Here is a 14,406-nt window from a genome sequence, read left to right as displayed (position 1 = left end):
ATTACAGTCCACATATTATGGGATCAGCACTCACCATTGCTATGTTTTTTTGTGTGTGTATTAAAAAAAATGTATTAGATCAAACTCCAAAAGAAGAACAGAAAGTCTGAAATAGAAATAAATATGAAAATGATAATAATGTAATAAGCCGTTTTTTTTACCAGAAAAAGCAGTGTATAAACCTGTCAAAATACCAACCAGTTACCTGGCATATTTAGTCATTTTTGTGGTTTAATGTCAGTTGAAATATTGTTGATCTTAAGTCAGAAAATCAAAATTGTTTCAATATTAATTTAGGGTGTAAACTGATGTTGAATCAAAATCAGAGTTCAAGGTTGATTAAATGACATACGGGTGCATCTAAAAAAATTAGAATAGCGTGGAAAAGTTCTATTTATTTCAGTAATTCAATTCAAAAAGTGAAACACATATATTATATAGATTCATTACACACAAAGTGAAATATTTCAAGCCTTCATTTCTTTTAATATTGATGATTATGGCTTAGAGCTAATGAAAACCCAAAATTCAGTATCTCAGAAAATTAGAATATTGTGAAGAAGTTCAATATTGTAGACTTACGGTGCCATACACTAATCAGATAATTAACTCAAAACACCTGCAAAGGTTTCCTGAGCCTTTAAAATGTCTCTCAGTCTGGTACAGTAGGTTACACTATCATGGGGACGACTGCTGACTTGACAGTTGTCCAGAAGACAGTCACTGATACCCTCCACAAGAAGGGTATGCCACAAAAGGTCATTGCTAAAGAAGCTGGCTTTTCACAGAGTGTTGTGTCCAAGCATATTTATAGAAAGTTAAGTGAAAGGAAAAGGTGTGGTAGGAATAGGTACCAAAATTTACCATGTTAATCACGCGTGCACACACACGTTGCTGCGCATCTGTCTGCTAATATTGATATCGATAGAACTCCATACACGCACGCACACGCTGCAGTAACTGGTGGCAGCAGTTACTCGTGTTGGATGTTTGTTGCTTGTATTTGTATGTTCGAGTTTAATGGACACTAAAAGGAAGAGAAAATAAACGGACAAGTGTTCCAAGGAAAAGTTTGTCTCTCGGACTATAATTCAACGGACATGCGTCAGACCCGGATAAGGTGCGTCAATTACCCGTGGTGTAGCACCTCAGTGGCTTAAAGCGTTGGCTTAGCCTCTATAACAAGTATTTTACTTTATACTCCACTATATTTATTTGACAGCTTTAATAACAAGTTACGTAGCAGATTAGGATTATTAATACAAAATATAATCGTATAAACGCTTATACAATATAATTGGAGATGAAGTTACCCTGCAACATTAATGTGATGTAGCGTACACATTTATTCAGATTCAGAACACTATATCAATTCCAGAGGGCGATTCATTATTACAATCTTACCCATCCATAAGAAGAATAAAAAAAGAATAAATAGAACAAATAAAGTGCATAGGCTGACGTCACAATCAGGCATCAACAACAACAACAACATGTCGGTGATAACAGTAGGTTCACGGGATGCTGAACAGAAACAAAGGATAATGCATCAACAACTATAATTTACTTAGGCCTATAACTTAATTATTTTTAAAATATGCTACTCCGCGTCGTTACTCATTCTTTGTGTTTTTTGACGCTTATATTTTACGTTTACATAAGTAAGAATCTGAATGCAGGTTAGTCAGTACACGTTTTTTTTTTTTACCACTGTTAGTACACTGAGTCCTCCCATCACTGTGTCTGAAACAACCAGAAAAGTAAACAACTGCGGCTTTTTTTTACGCCTACATGTTTCACACACCCTCTCTCGCTCTTTCTCTCTATTCATACCGTATTACGTGTATTACATAAGCGTCTTACGTAACCGCGCTGTTGTGAATTACGCACGCTCTTTGCCGAGGGGTTTTATGGTTCAGCGGGACGCAGATACAGAGAGCAGAAGCTGTATCCATCCTCTCCAACCACTGTCATGGCTCCAGTGAAGCTCGAGAGCTCAGGTAAGCATCCTCTATCTTTATTGCGCATGTTTTCTTGTACAGAGAAAACAGTTCCGTGTTTTCACCTGCTGCCAGTTTCACTGTACAGACACAGACAGCGACTGGACCCTTTTCAGAACCGTGTGCAGCTAAAAGCACGTCACTTTGTCGGTCAAGCCTCATTTCACATGTTCATAATATCCAACACGAGCTAATTCTGTATGGTTCTGTCTGTTTTGTCTGTGTCTGTAGAGCAGACAGCTCTGATGGAGACTGCATGTGCTGGCAGGACAAACTGTTCCTCACTCTGCTACAGTGTCAAGTGTCATCAACACAGTTTTTTGAATATATTTAAATTATAATTTTACGCGTGTAGCTTCAGTGATCTTGAAAGGCAATTTAAGGTATGCAAAAATTAAAATAAAAAACCCTTCTGCATTCCCTGAGGATGTGTCTGAACTTGACTTGAACTGTAGCCTACTACAGCCGAAACACGTGCGGTGTAGGCTAGATGAGTGTTTCTAAAACAAACTATATCGGCACAAAACTGCAGTTACTGCGATATTAATTATATAGCTTATATATAATAAAATATTATATCATATTTAGTTGCTGCAATCGCAGGACGAAAAACTGTTGAGCTGTAGTCAAACTGCCACCCGTGTGTACACGCCCACATCTGCCGGTCCCAACTGATGTGTGCTCCACAGAAGGTTCAGTAACGAGGTCTGCTGTGCAAAAATACTATAGGCTACTTTTATCCTCCTTAAGGATGGAGTTTGTCTAATGACTGGACTACTTAATACTTTGGCTTTGTGTTAAGAACTCAAACTTCCCCTCCAGTGATGTTTTGTAAATTAAAGTGTATTTAAATATTGTTTAAAATGTCGAATGCTGGACACAAACTGTCATCTTTGATGAATTAATTGTATGTTCAAAATCCTTCCATGCTTTGCTGCACTGCCACTGACGATGACAGGATGGGATGTATGTTTAATTTTAATACTTATAAGTTGGCCAGTTTTGTTTCTAGAGCCAGGATAAAACATCAGGATGGTTTACTTATTTCACGTCAATTCTGGTATCTTTGCGTCTACTTTCTTTTCTGGTCTCTTTCTTGCCGGCTTGTTAGCCTCTTTTGGGCTACGCGTATTGTTTATGCATGGCACAATAATAATAAATAAAAATGTAATCAATTAATCAATCCAAACCGATCAAGTACATAAAAAAACCCAAAGAATTCTCAGTTAGTGTGTGCTTTGGTTTAAATGGGCGTTACCAAATCTGCAAATGTTCAAGTTCAGTCACAAGAAACTCATGTTTGAGTGAGGGGGGAACACTCTGTCCTGAGGTTGTTTCTTTTAGTTTGCATGTTAACAGATTTTACCGGCATGTATTCAGAAATACATTGTAAGTAATTAATTAAATATATGACTGTATATGTACATTAAAGTATATTCCCTAAAGAGTCTTTTTCACTCTAAGATGAATTCCTTATAAGACCAGTTTAAGAGTTAAAGGAGCAGATGGCTTTGACCAGTGGTAACAATGGAGCCGACTGTTGACAGTGATTTAACTCACGTGTCTTTGGGAACGCTGGAATGTGTAATAAGAAGCATTCATCCTTCAGTTTATTTCTGGGTTTGGGAATGTTGTCGGTCTGCATATTTACTGCCACTTTTCTGTAAACATGAGCGTGTAAAAGATGGAGATTAAGAGTTTACAGTCAGCTGGAGTGTGAAGAGGCTGAACAAGATCTAATGATTTTATATTCAGACAGACACAAAACATGTGAGGCGAAAGTTCAGGGACTTATCACAGTTTCTGCTTGTTTGTTGTTTGGGGCAGGACTGCAAGAGGGTTAAGTTTCGTACAACTCAAATTTAATTCCCGTTAGTAAAGTGAAATACTGTAACTGTTAAATTAGAGCGAGGGAAATGTTGCATTCGAAAATCCTCTTTGTTTTATTGAGTTTAATTATAAGACATTCACTGTTACGGTCTCCTCCTTGGTTCCCTTATTCTGCCACTCGTGCACCCCCTTCTTTTCCAAATCCACACACCTGTCCCCAGTTATAATAAGTCCTGCAGTTTCCCCACCCTCCATTAGGGATGCACGATATTGGATTTTTTGGCGATAACCGATATGCCGATATTTTACAACTCATTTAGCCGATTACTGATACCGATATTTTTTTCCTGCACACCTAATTGCAGAGATCATCAACTCTCTTCTGTATTGGAATTAGCGTACAGTATAATGGTGATACTCTTATCACATTTGTTACAACGGTCGGTCGGACATTTTGGCTACTAACTCTCTCATGCTGCAGGTAGACACACGTGACGTCATCACGCTGCGCCGCGCAGGTCTTCTTCGCACCGGGGACATTGCGCCGAGGTCGGGCATTTAATCGAGTATGCAGGAGCCCATTATTTTATCGGCGTGTTGGCCTATATCCGATAGTTCATTTTTAAGCCAATATCAGCCGATACCGATAACGTGCCGATAATATGGTGCATCCCTACCCTCCATGGCCACCTGCTCACCTGTCTCCACTTCTCTCATCAGCCTCACTCCATAAACAGACCATTTCGCTATGTTGTTTGCTACTTCATTCAGGGATGGGATGGGCAGGAGGAAAGGACCGGAATGCAGGTAACAGGCCGGCTACCGTAATACATTAATTTATTGTCAAATTAAGAGATTACGGGTACATTTTGCAAAGAAACTCAGAAACAAAGTCAGAAACTAGATGGAAACAAAGCACAGGATAATGGGTACAAACTTAAGGTTTTTACATTTGCATGGACACAAACATTTTTTATAAGATTTTAAAATGCCTTGCTGATCTTGTTGGACATTTATATGAAGAAAAAAGAATCAATAAAAATGTGTAGGTGGACTGGTATATCGGTCAACATATCTTAAAGGGCCAGTTCGCTGATTTTTAACCCCAGTCCTGTCATGTTAAAAAAAATGCAATTTGGCTCTTTGATTTGGAGGACGCTATCCTCTTCTCCAATGGGCCCTGGAAAATGCCAAATGACGTGTTGTACGTAGTCTGGCGGAGGCCAGGGATGCCCGCCTCAGATGTCATGTCTCGTTCAAAATTGTCAGGTACGAAATGTAGATGTAATGTAACCCGAAGATTTTTTTAGACGATCCGCCGGTATATTCTCATTGTAGCTCTGATTCTGTACCGCTCTGAGCCATTGCCCGCAGCGAAACGGTAGTATTTCACTCCAGTGTCTCTCACTGGGCCGTTCCTTTCAGAGGGAGAGGCGCAATGCACGCTGGGTGTTGTAGGAATGTAGAATGGGCGAAACCACGATCTATTTGTACAACTTTCTCCAAAGCTATGACGTCAACTTCAAATATTATTGCTTCTATCAATTACAGAGAACACCAGCTTTGACTGACTGCTTTTTCCAGGGGCGAATTGGTCCTTTAAAGATGACGATATGGACTGATATTTTCACTTTGTTTTCATTTACATGGTATGATTACACCCCTAATAATATACTGTGTGTGTGCTACAGATGTGCCTGTTGAAAACGGGAAGGCCAAGGACTGTATCAAATCGTTAGTGAAGGGACTGGAGACGATTGCCCCTCTGGTCCGCTCTGTAAAAGAGACCCCTGAACCCATCTCCACTAAAGTACACGGCACCATCCCCTCCTGGATCAATGGCAACCTGCTCCGCAACGGCCCAGGGAAGTTCGAGTTCGGGAACACGCAGTGAGTTCACCTAAACACACCGCTGCTAAAAACTAAAAGAGTTTCTGAAAAGATGTGATGAGGCCTGTGTCTATTTCATCACAGCTTCAACCACTGGTTCGACGGGATGGCCATGATGCACCAGTTTAAGATCAGCAAAGGCCAGGTGACCTACATGAGTCGGTTCCTGCTTAGCGACGCCTACAAGAAGAACAGTGAGCGGGACCGCATCATGATATCAGAGTTTGGTACCCTCGCCATGCCCGACCCTTGTAAGAACTTCTTCCAGCGCTTCCTGTCCCGCTTCGAGATGATCGGTGAGTCGGAAGGGATTGTAAAAGCATTGATGGATCGTATGAGACTATGGAGAGGGGCAATGAAGACAGCTGTAGTTGGTTTGTTGACTTATTGTGCAAGAATGTTGCCTCACTTTATTTCGTTATTGCTCTGAGGTTTCAGCTCGGTTAAACGAGGAGGAGCAGGAGAGGCAGGACGACTGAAATATATGGATATAGTTTAACGTAAAGAACAATTTGTACAGTTTGTACACTTTATTTTTTACATCTGGGAGGCCTCGGTTGGGTGGTAGCCTCTTAAGTAAATATCATTATGTAAGCCTTGTAAATTGAAGGTTACATAATAACATGTTTTACAGTGGGGAGCCAGAGAGGGGAGCAGACATCTCATGTTTTACATTACCACTGAACTTTTTGTCCAAGTATGAGCAGCGGATCGTGGAGCAGAATATGTTAAAAGATTTCTGTTGATATAAAAGGCCTTGTTTTTTGTTTGTTTCAGACTCCACGGACAATGCAAGTGTGAACTTTGTGAAATACAAAGGAGACTACTATGTCAGCACAGAGACGAATTTCATGCACAGAGTGAACCCCGAGAACCTGGAGACAGTGGAAAAGGTACCATCATTAATGCCAATGATTAACTCATCTCTAAAAACACATCTGCATATTATTTCTGGTGTTGGAAGCTTTCTCGTTTGCAAATCACGTTTCTGGAGACTTCTGTTGCATGCAGGAAAAAAGTCTGTGTGGGGAGCAAGCGATGGGGATGGCACTTGTTGTTATGCAGTACTAGAACATGACAGCAATCATCAGACCACGATAAAGCATCCGGAAGTGACTAAACATAAATGAGAAGGCAATTTTCCTTGTTTCTATACATTAACCGCCCTATCCTTGAAGAGCACCTTTTCACCACAAGATCATCTAAACCCATTTTGACCCAATGTAGCGCTCCCTTAATTTTTTCTTCTTAAACATCTGCATATATTGGCTGCTAACAATCCGGTCTTAAACTTAGTCTCTCCACTCCAACTTCATACTCAGTTCTGGTTGCTGTGGCTCAGTGGTGGAGTCGGTCGTCTTTCATTTGTAAGGTTTGGGGTTTAATCCCTGGCTGCTACTGCCTTCATGCTACATGTCAAAAGTGACCTTTGGTAAGACGCTGAACCCCAATTTGCTCCTGAAGGCATAGCCATCTGTGTATGTTGGTGCGTGAATGGTTACACCCTCTTTGGAGATTGGCACTTTGCACTGCATAGCAGCCTCTGCCATCAGTGTGTGAATGTGTGTGAAAGGGTGAATGTGAAATGTAGAGCAAAAGCTCTTTTGAGTGGTCTGAAGAAAACTAGAAAAGCACTGTATGTGCAGTCCATTTCCATCTCAAGTAGCCTCACTGTAACATATGACCAGCGCACAGTAAAGAGTCCTTCATCCCGAAATGCTGGCTACACTGGAAGCCCCCTAAAAAATGTTAATGTCATATAGCTAGGGTAAATCTTAAAAGTATTTTTGTCATATTTGTTGAAATATCTAGACCAAAAAGTCTGGTATTTGAGGCTGTGCCTTGCTATTAAAAAGTCCATCAAATGGGTGGCTTACCTGCCTGACATCTTACAATCCAGCCTACCTGTGAGCACTCTGTACATACACTGACCGGGCATCAACAGATTCTTCATGAAACCAGCGAGTTAGCCGCACAAGAATCACAGAAAGCGTTTGATATGTTTAATGACAATATTTCTCCAGTTACCGTGTTACAGCTTTTATCTAGTAGTCTATCTCTATTGCCTATAATAATCCCATTTCCACTCATACAGCAGGATTGACACACTTTAATCTTTGCTTTGTAGGTAGACTGGAGCAAGTTCATTGCTGTAAATGGAGCCACTGCCCACCCACACATTGACCCAGACGGTACTGCCTACAATATGGGCAACTCCTATGGAAGCAAAGGTTAGACCCATTCTCCTCTATAAGCAAAGCCTAATTGTGATAAATAAAATATGAGATGTTCAGTTAAGATGATTTAATGTGTAAATGATTATTTAGGGGCCCTGTACAACATAATCAAAGTGCCTCCTGAGAAGACAGCTGCCACAGACACCCTACAAGGAGCCAAGGTACTCTGCTCCATCGTACCTTCAGACAAGGCCCACCCCTCCTACTACCACAGCTTTGGTAAGCCCGCTCACCTGGACATCATTCATTAGTGATGTTGGTATCTGTCGCGCTGCTGCTGAGTAAATCCCTTCTCCTGCTTCTAGCCATGTCTGAGAACTACGTGGTGTTCATCGAGCAGCCCATTAAGATGGACCTGCTGAAGATCGTCACGTGTAAGCTGAGGGGGAAGGCTCTGAGCGAGGGCATCTACTGGGATCCAAAGCTGCAAACTATCTTCCACCTTATCGACAAGCGGACAGGCGAGGTGAGATGTGATTTAATGGACTTTCTGTGTAGGGAGAAACTTTTTGTGGGGTAAAAATCCTGAATGATCTAATCTGTTTGTCCCCCCAGGTCAGCTCAGTGAAGTACTACACCAAAGCCATCGCCACCTTCCACCAGATCAACGCCTTCGAGGAGGATGGGTTCCTGATGCTCGACTTGTGCTGCTCAGATGACGGCCAAGCCATCAACAACTACCTCATCCAGAACCTACGCGCGTCAGGGGAGGCTTTAGATGAGGTCAGCATGTAAAAAAGCAGGCACATTATTAGAACAAAACTCAAATACAATATCATCAAATGTTTGTTTCATGGAATTTTCTCTTTTTACAACAAGTGACAAAGACTTTCTGTAGATGAATCCCTAAAACGCTCACCTGCTGCTTTCTTCCTGCACCGTGTCCCAGGTGTACAACACGATGTGCAGGTCTTTCCCTCGGCGCTTTGTCTTCCCCCTGAATGTGACCAATGAAACCCCGATAGACCAAAACCTGAACACTCGGCCTTCCAGTAAGGCAACGTGTGTCAAAACTGACAAAGATAAGGTGAGTTAGAAAATGTTTTCACTGTATTTTTATCGTCCAAACTTGTTTTGGTTCATTCATTTTAAAACTTGAAGCTGTTAATGTGTAAAAGTAAATGAAATAAATACGTTAAATGTCTTGAATTCAAGAATTTTACTTGAGTAGATTTTTGTTGTTATAGCTGTTAATAATTCAGTCACTTTGTACATTACTAGGTAGATTAATGTACAACAATTCAATTTATTTAGGATGATCGAGTGTTACATAAATTTAATCTGTATTCCAATCAATTACAATGTGGTGGCAAAACGCTGATATTTACGTACATGTACTCTGTTACGTCTCACGACAAAATTACACTTTTTTTTTATATAGCTACTTAAATGCTAAGTAACCAATAGAGATTTAATAATGATATATTAAGCATGGGGCTGCACGGTGGTGCAGTGGTTAGCGCTGTTGCCTCACAGCTAGAAGGTTCAAACCCCGGTTTGGGCTAGGTGGGCCTTTCTGTGCGGAGTTTGCATGTTCTCCTCGTGCATGCTGTGGCTTCCTCCCACAGTCCAAAGACATGCTCGTAAGGTTAATTGGTGACCCAACATTTAGGTGACCTTAATTGCCCATAGGTGTGGGTGTGAGTGCGAAAGGTTGTCTGTCTCTATGTGTCAGCCCTGTGATTGACTGGCGACCAGTCCAGGGTGTACCCAATCCTTCGCCCAATGACAGCTGGGATAGGCTCCAGCCCCCCGCGACCCTGAACAGGATGAGCGGTCTAGATAATGGATGGATGGATATAAAGCATGTGTTATGGGCCATTTTTAAATGGGTCTCAGCACAATATTTTTTTTCATATTTTTCTCAGTGGTTTCTAAAATGATTGCATTTTATTAATACTAAAATACTTATAATTCTCAAAATACAATACTGCTTATACACAAGAGAAGAATTAAGTGAGTGCTGCACTGGGTCAATCTTCAAGGATAGGGCAGGAAATGAATAGAGACAAAAAATGACAGATTCAAGAAAGGATTTTTATTTATTTACCATCAGATAGCTGGACAGTAATTTTTTCGTCTCTATTCACTACTTCTACACAGTCCCAAAGGTAGTTACCATTACGCCCCTGATAGATATTTTACCACAGTTTACATCTTCTCTGGGTTGCTTAAAAAAAACTATGTTCAAATTTACAAAATCCAGTTCATAGTATCAACAGGACTGTTTTGCTTGATCTAAATCACAAATAAACCCAAAAGTCTTTTCTACAGGAGCATCGCACTCTGCAGCTGAAGCTCAGAACTCACAGAGGGTTTCACTTCATGACCACGACAAAAACAACAACTCTGTAAACAAAGTGATAACAGACATTTGATCAATTATCAACAGGTGTTCTGCAAACACGAGGATCTCCATGGCGATGACCTGCAGGACTACGGTGGCCTGGAGTTCCCTCAGATCAACTACGCCAAATATAACACAAAACCTTACCGTTACTTCTACGGCTGTGGCTTCAGACACCTGGTGGGAGACTCTCTGCTCAAGATGGACCTGAAGGACAAGAAGCTCAAGGTGAGAGTGTGTCTCCTGGGACGATGGGAAATGTAACTCTGTGCACCTAAGCAGAAAATGTATAGCTTCAACCACATTTAGTCAGCGTAAAAGTATTTAACACAACAAAGGCAAGGAATAGCGACACTTTTTACTTTAATGCCGAGTTAAATGAGAATGAATACAGCTCTTGCATCTGTCTGTTAAATATGAAGCTATAGCCAGCAGCTGGTCTGCCTAGCTTAGCATAAACCCAGGGAAACAGCTAGCATAGCTATGTAGGAAGGTAGTGAAATCTACACAGGGCACCCCTAACATTAATTTATACATTTTAAACACTACTTTAGGACATTTATGTGTGATTATATCAGACTCTGCCAGGCTAGCAGCTTCCCCCTGTTTTTAGTATTTATGCTAAGCTAACTGCCAACTTGCGTGAGAGAATAAGTGTCTATCCAAGTGTTTGCTACCTCAAGGGAGTAACAGCTATAATCTACACTATCCTCTGCTGGAATGGTTGAAGTCATGATAATAAACTATAACTGTGTGTGCTTGTGTGTGGCCTCAGGTGTGGTACCAGAAGGGTTTCTACCCGTCAGAGCCGGTGTTTGTCCCGTCACCCGATGCTGTGGACGAGGACGATGGTGTCATCCTGTCTGTGGTGCTCACCCCCTCACAGGTAAGACTCCGTCTGAGGAGTAAAGAGGTGCAACAGGAATTTCAGGAGAGCGCACGTGTAAAGTGAAATATTTTGTTAAAGGTTTAGCAGGGAAAGTTCCTGCTAGTACCGCATACTATTCATCTCTGGATAAAAAGCAACAAGGCCTGTTGCTTTCTTGAGTTCTAATCACCAGCAGGCCTCAAGTCCACCTGAGCTTGGTTAATTATCTCTTAAGTCTTTTTTCAGCTAGACACATAATCCACCATGAATATTAATGAGGGAGACGAGCAGAGACATAAATATTCATTGATAGATTTACACAGAATGAATCTTCAGCTTAAAGTTTAGAATTTTTGAAAGTGAGAAAGTGTGTCTAAAGATTCTTGTAGATCTGAGAGATCAATACAGCAAATTGGTTCTGTGTAAGAGAAGCTTTAAGAGATCTCAGCCATATTATTAATATTTAAAAGGCCTGTAGAAGAGTGTGAACCATCTTAAGGGGTTTTTGCTTCTTCCTTGCAGCCTGCCTGGCAGCTTGAATCGAAGTTGTGCTGCAGTGTATTAATCATTTCTCTTAACTGAGCTGTTTCTGTAAAGCACAACAAGTTTATTTATACAGCACCTTTACAGAGCTGACGTCAAAGTGTTGCACAATGAAAGACAGGAAAGCAAATAGAAGGGCTCAACCGGCCGACATGCAGGAGACTTTCAGGTTATGCAACAAAGTACAAAATATTTTCCAATATTCCTAATTACATTTCCTTTTATTTTTTAGTTCATTCTTTTTTTTTTTTTCCTCAATAACACTGCATTTTTCTTGTCTATTTTAAATGCCTCATTGAGCTACTCACACACCCGATGTAATGTATTTCATTGTGCTTTAAAATACTTGTTGGTCCTTTAAGGCCGTCAGAGCTGCTCTATAAATGCATTATGCAACTCTGAAACACTCAGTACTTGGTTTGGACTAACTCAACTTATACTGACATAGTGATAATGATAGTTCTGTATTGTTTTTGATAATAATTCTATAAACCTTCTCCCTCCAGGATAAAGGAACATTCCTGCTGGTTTTGGATGCTAAAACCTTCAAAGAGCTGGGCAGAGCTGACGTGCCTGTGAACATGGCGTATGGCTTCCACGGTGCCTTCAGCGCCTCATAAATGAGTTGCATTCAAAGTGTTTCTGATATTAAAGATGACATGAAGAATACCAAACAGTGTTAATCCTTATAACCACTATATTCCTCATGGTACTGACGCTCTGCTGCACTATAAAGATGGATGAAGTGTGCTGTTACTTACTAAATGCTGATGAGGTACAAACGGATGTTAATACAAACCACAAACCAAACAGTGATGGCATTGATTACTAAACTCAAAGATACTAAAGACTAGTATTAAATATTCTTTTCATGTCAACCTGCAGCTAACATTGTTGCTCGGTGAGAGCACTCATGAGTTATTCTTCTGTGGGCATCAGACCTGTGACTCCCAGGTTGCAGGACGCTCCAACGATCTTTTCTTTTGTACGCCTTTTCAATCAAACTCTTTTTATAGGATGATTTTACAAACTGTGTTTTCCATTAAAGTTGTACTTCTCTAAACACCTGTGTGAAGAGTTGTTTTTTTTATAAAATGTGCTGGAAAATAAAAACTACTTTAATTCTGAAAGGATTTTATTAGTAATTTTATTTTAATTGTTTGAATTAAAAAAAACATCTTGCTTCCCAAAATATACACAGAAAAAAACCCTTCAAAAATTCAGGAACGGTTTAGTTTCACAACATGATTGAGGCCAGAGCACCTTTTGTTTTGTGCCTTGATAACGACCAGGACTAAAAGCCTACTATCTCCAGTTTATTTCTCCTGGACCAACCACCAACAATAAAACATGAACAAGAAATGTCTGCTGACGCCGCCTGGGCTGGCCGCTCGTGGGGAGATCTCTGTTAGAGCTAGCCACTGTTGCTGACCGGAGGTAAACCCCGCACCACCCACTGCCAACCAGCCTATTCTCTTCTATGCACACTTTGTGTTAGAGAATGAACTTGCCCTAGACACGCCAGGAGCCAAACCCCTGAGTCGTTCTCATAACAACGCGCACAAAATCACTGACAATATTTGTCATTTTATAAAATGTGCTTGCAAATAAAAACTGCTTTTTAAATGCATTTCACATGAGTAAGAATTTCTCAAAAACTCAAATCTTGCTTCCCAAAATATACACAGAAAAAAAAAAGTTAAACTCCTAAAACTTTGAGTCGGATTAGTCTAACAGTGACGACAGTGTTGCAAATGTTTAAGCACAACTAAGGAATAGTTTGATTTCACAACATGTGTTCATCCAGTGACACTAGAAATGGGCAGACTTGCTCTGCAGCAGATGATAAATCAATATTTCTTATCTTGTCATTCAACGGTCACAGTGATCGCTGAGAGGGAAATCGACTTTTGGGATGCACACAGGGTCACTGCGTAGACACTCTCTCTCACCAGTTTTATAGGGAGGGTTTAAATACACAGGATACACATCTATAAAAGGACACATGAAAACATTTTCCTGTTGTTACGGCCTGTTCTGTTTGTCCCTTTTCCCCTGATTGTTAACGAGGTGCACCTGGCCGTGGAGCAGTATTTAAGACACCAGCTCTCAGACTGGGATTTTGTGTTGTTGGTCTTCAGTTGATGATTTGGTTGTTTGTGTGTTCTTCAATACATTTGCTGTATTTGAGTGTTTAAAGGTGTTTTATTTGATTATTTTTGATTGTGAATAGTTGTTAGCCCCGTAGGGTGGCCGCAGGGTGACGGGTAACACCTGTCTAATCTCCATATACATTTGAAGTACATAGATTTTAACTGGACAATCCAACACAAGGTATAAAAAATGTCCTGTGACAAAGAGTCTGCAAACTTTCTTACTAGTTGATCATATTATCGGAGAGTATAAATCAATCTAAATCACTGTTTGAATAACCAGGAGGGTGATTTAGTTTTAGTTACAGCTTTTTAAAAGTCGAGCATATTAAACTCTTGAGTACAGGGCAGAAAGTCCCCGAAGCCAAACCTAAAAGAATCTGTGCTAAATGTCTGTGACCGTAATTCACACATCGGCCACTAGAGGTCAGCACACGATCCCATTTATGAGGCCGGCAGAAAGACTGTCAGCGACCTCAACTCACTGGACCAGGACTTGTTAATAAAAATATATGCTAAGAAAAGAAAAGGTAGGGCA

General features: G+C 40.6%; 1 protein-coding gene across 2 annotated transcripts; it reads left to right on the top strand.

The window, feature by feature from the left end:
- The first annotated feature begins 1,889 nt into the window (after positions 1-1,889).
- Positions 1,890-12,760, top strand: LOC138596757 (carotenoid-cleaving dioxygenase, mitochondrial-like). Of its 2 annotated transcripts, XM_069668103.1 has the most exons (13): positions 1,890-2,000; positions 4,551-4,637; positions 5,522-5,720; positions 5,805-6,016; positions 6,498-6,613; positions 7,849-7,951; positions 8,048-8,176; positions 8,263-8,423; positions 8,513-8,680; positions 8,847-8,984; positions 10,350-10,532; positions 11,080-11,190; positions 12,222-12,760. In XM_069668103.1, exons 1-13 carry the CDS (start codon positions 1,973-1,975, stop codon positions 12,333-12,335), a joined length of 1,749 nt encoding a protein of 582 aa, XP_069524204.1. In that variant the 5' UTR covers positions 1,890-1,972; the 3' UTR covers positions 12,336-12,760. The 2 variants fall into 2 exon arrangements, with proteins under 2 accessions (XP_069524204.1, XP_069524214.1); XM_069668113.1 differs by lacking the exon at positions 4,551-4,637.
- The last annotated feature ends 1,646 nt before the right edge of the window (positions 12,761-14,406 follow it).

Source organism: Semicossyphus pulcher, unplaced genomic scaffold, assembly GCF_022749685.1.
Source record: "Semicossyphus pulcher isolate SPU_LCO1_2020_fin unplaced genomic scaffold, fSemPul1.0.p SCAF_10, whole genome shotgun sequence".
NCBI classification, from domain to species: domain Eukaryota; kingdom Metazoa; phylum Chordata; class Actinopteri; order Labriformes; family Labridae; genus Semicossyphus; species Semicossyphus pulcher.
Note: the sequence above shows the minus strand (reverse complement) of the source record. Positions and strands in the feature narration are given on the sequence as shown.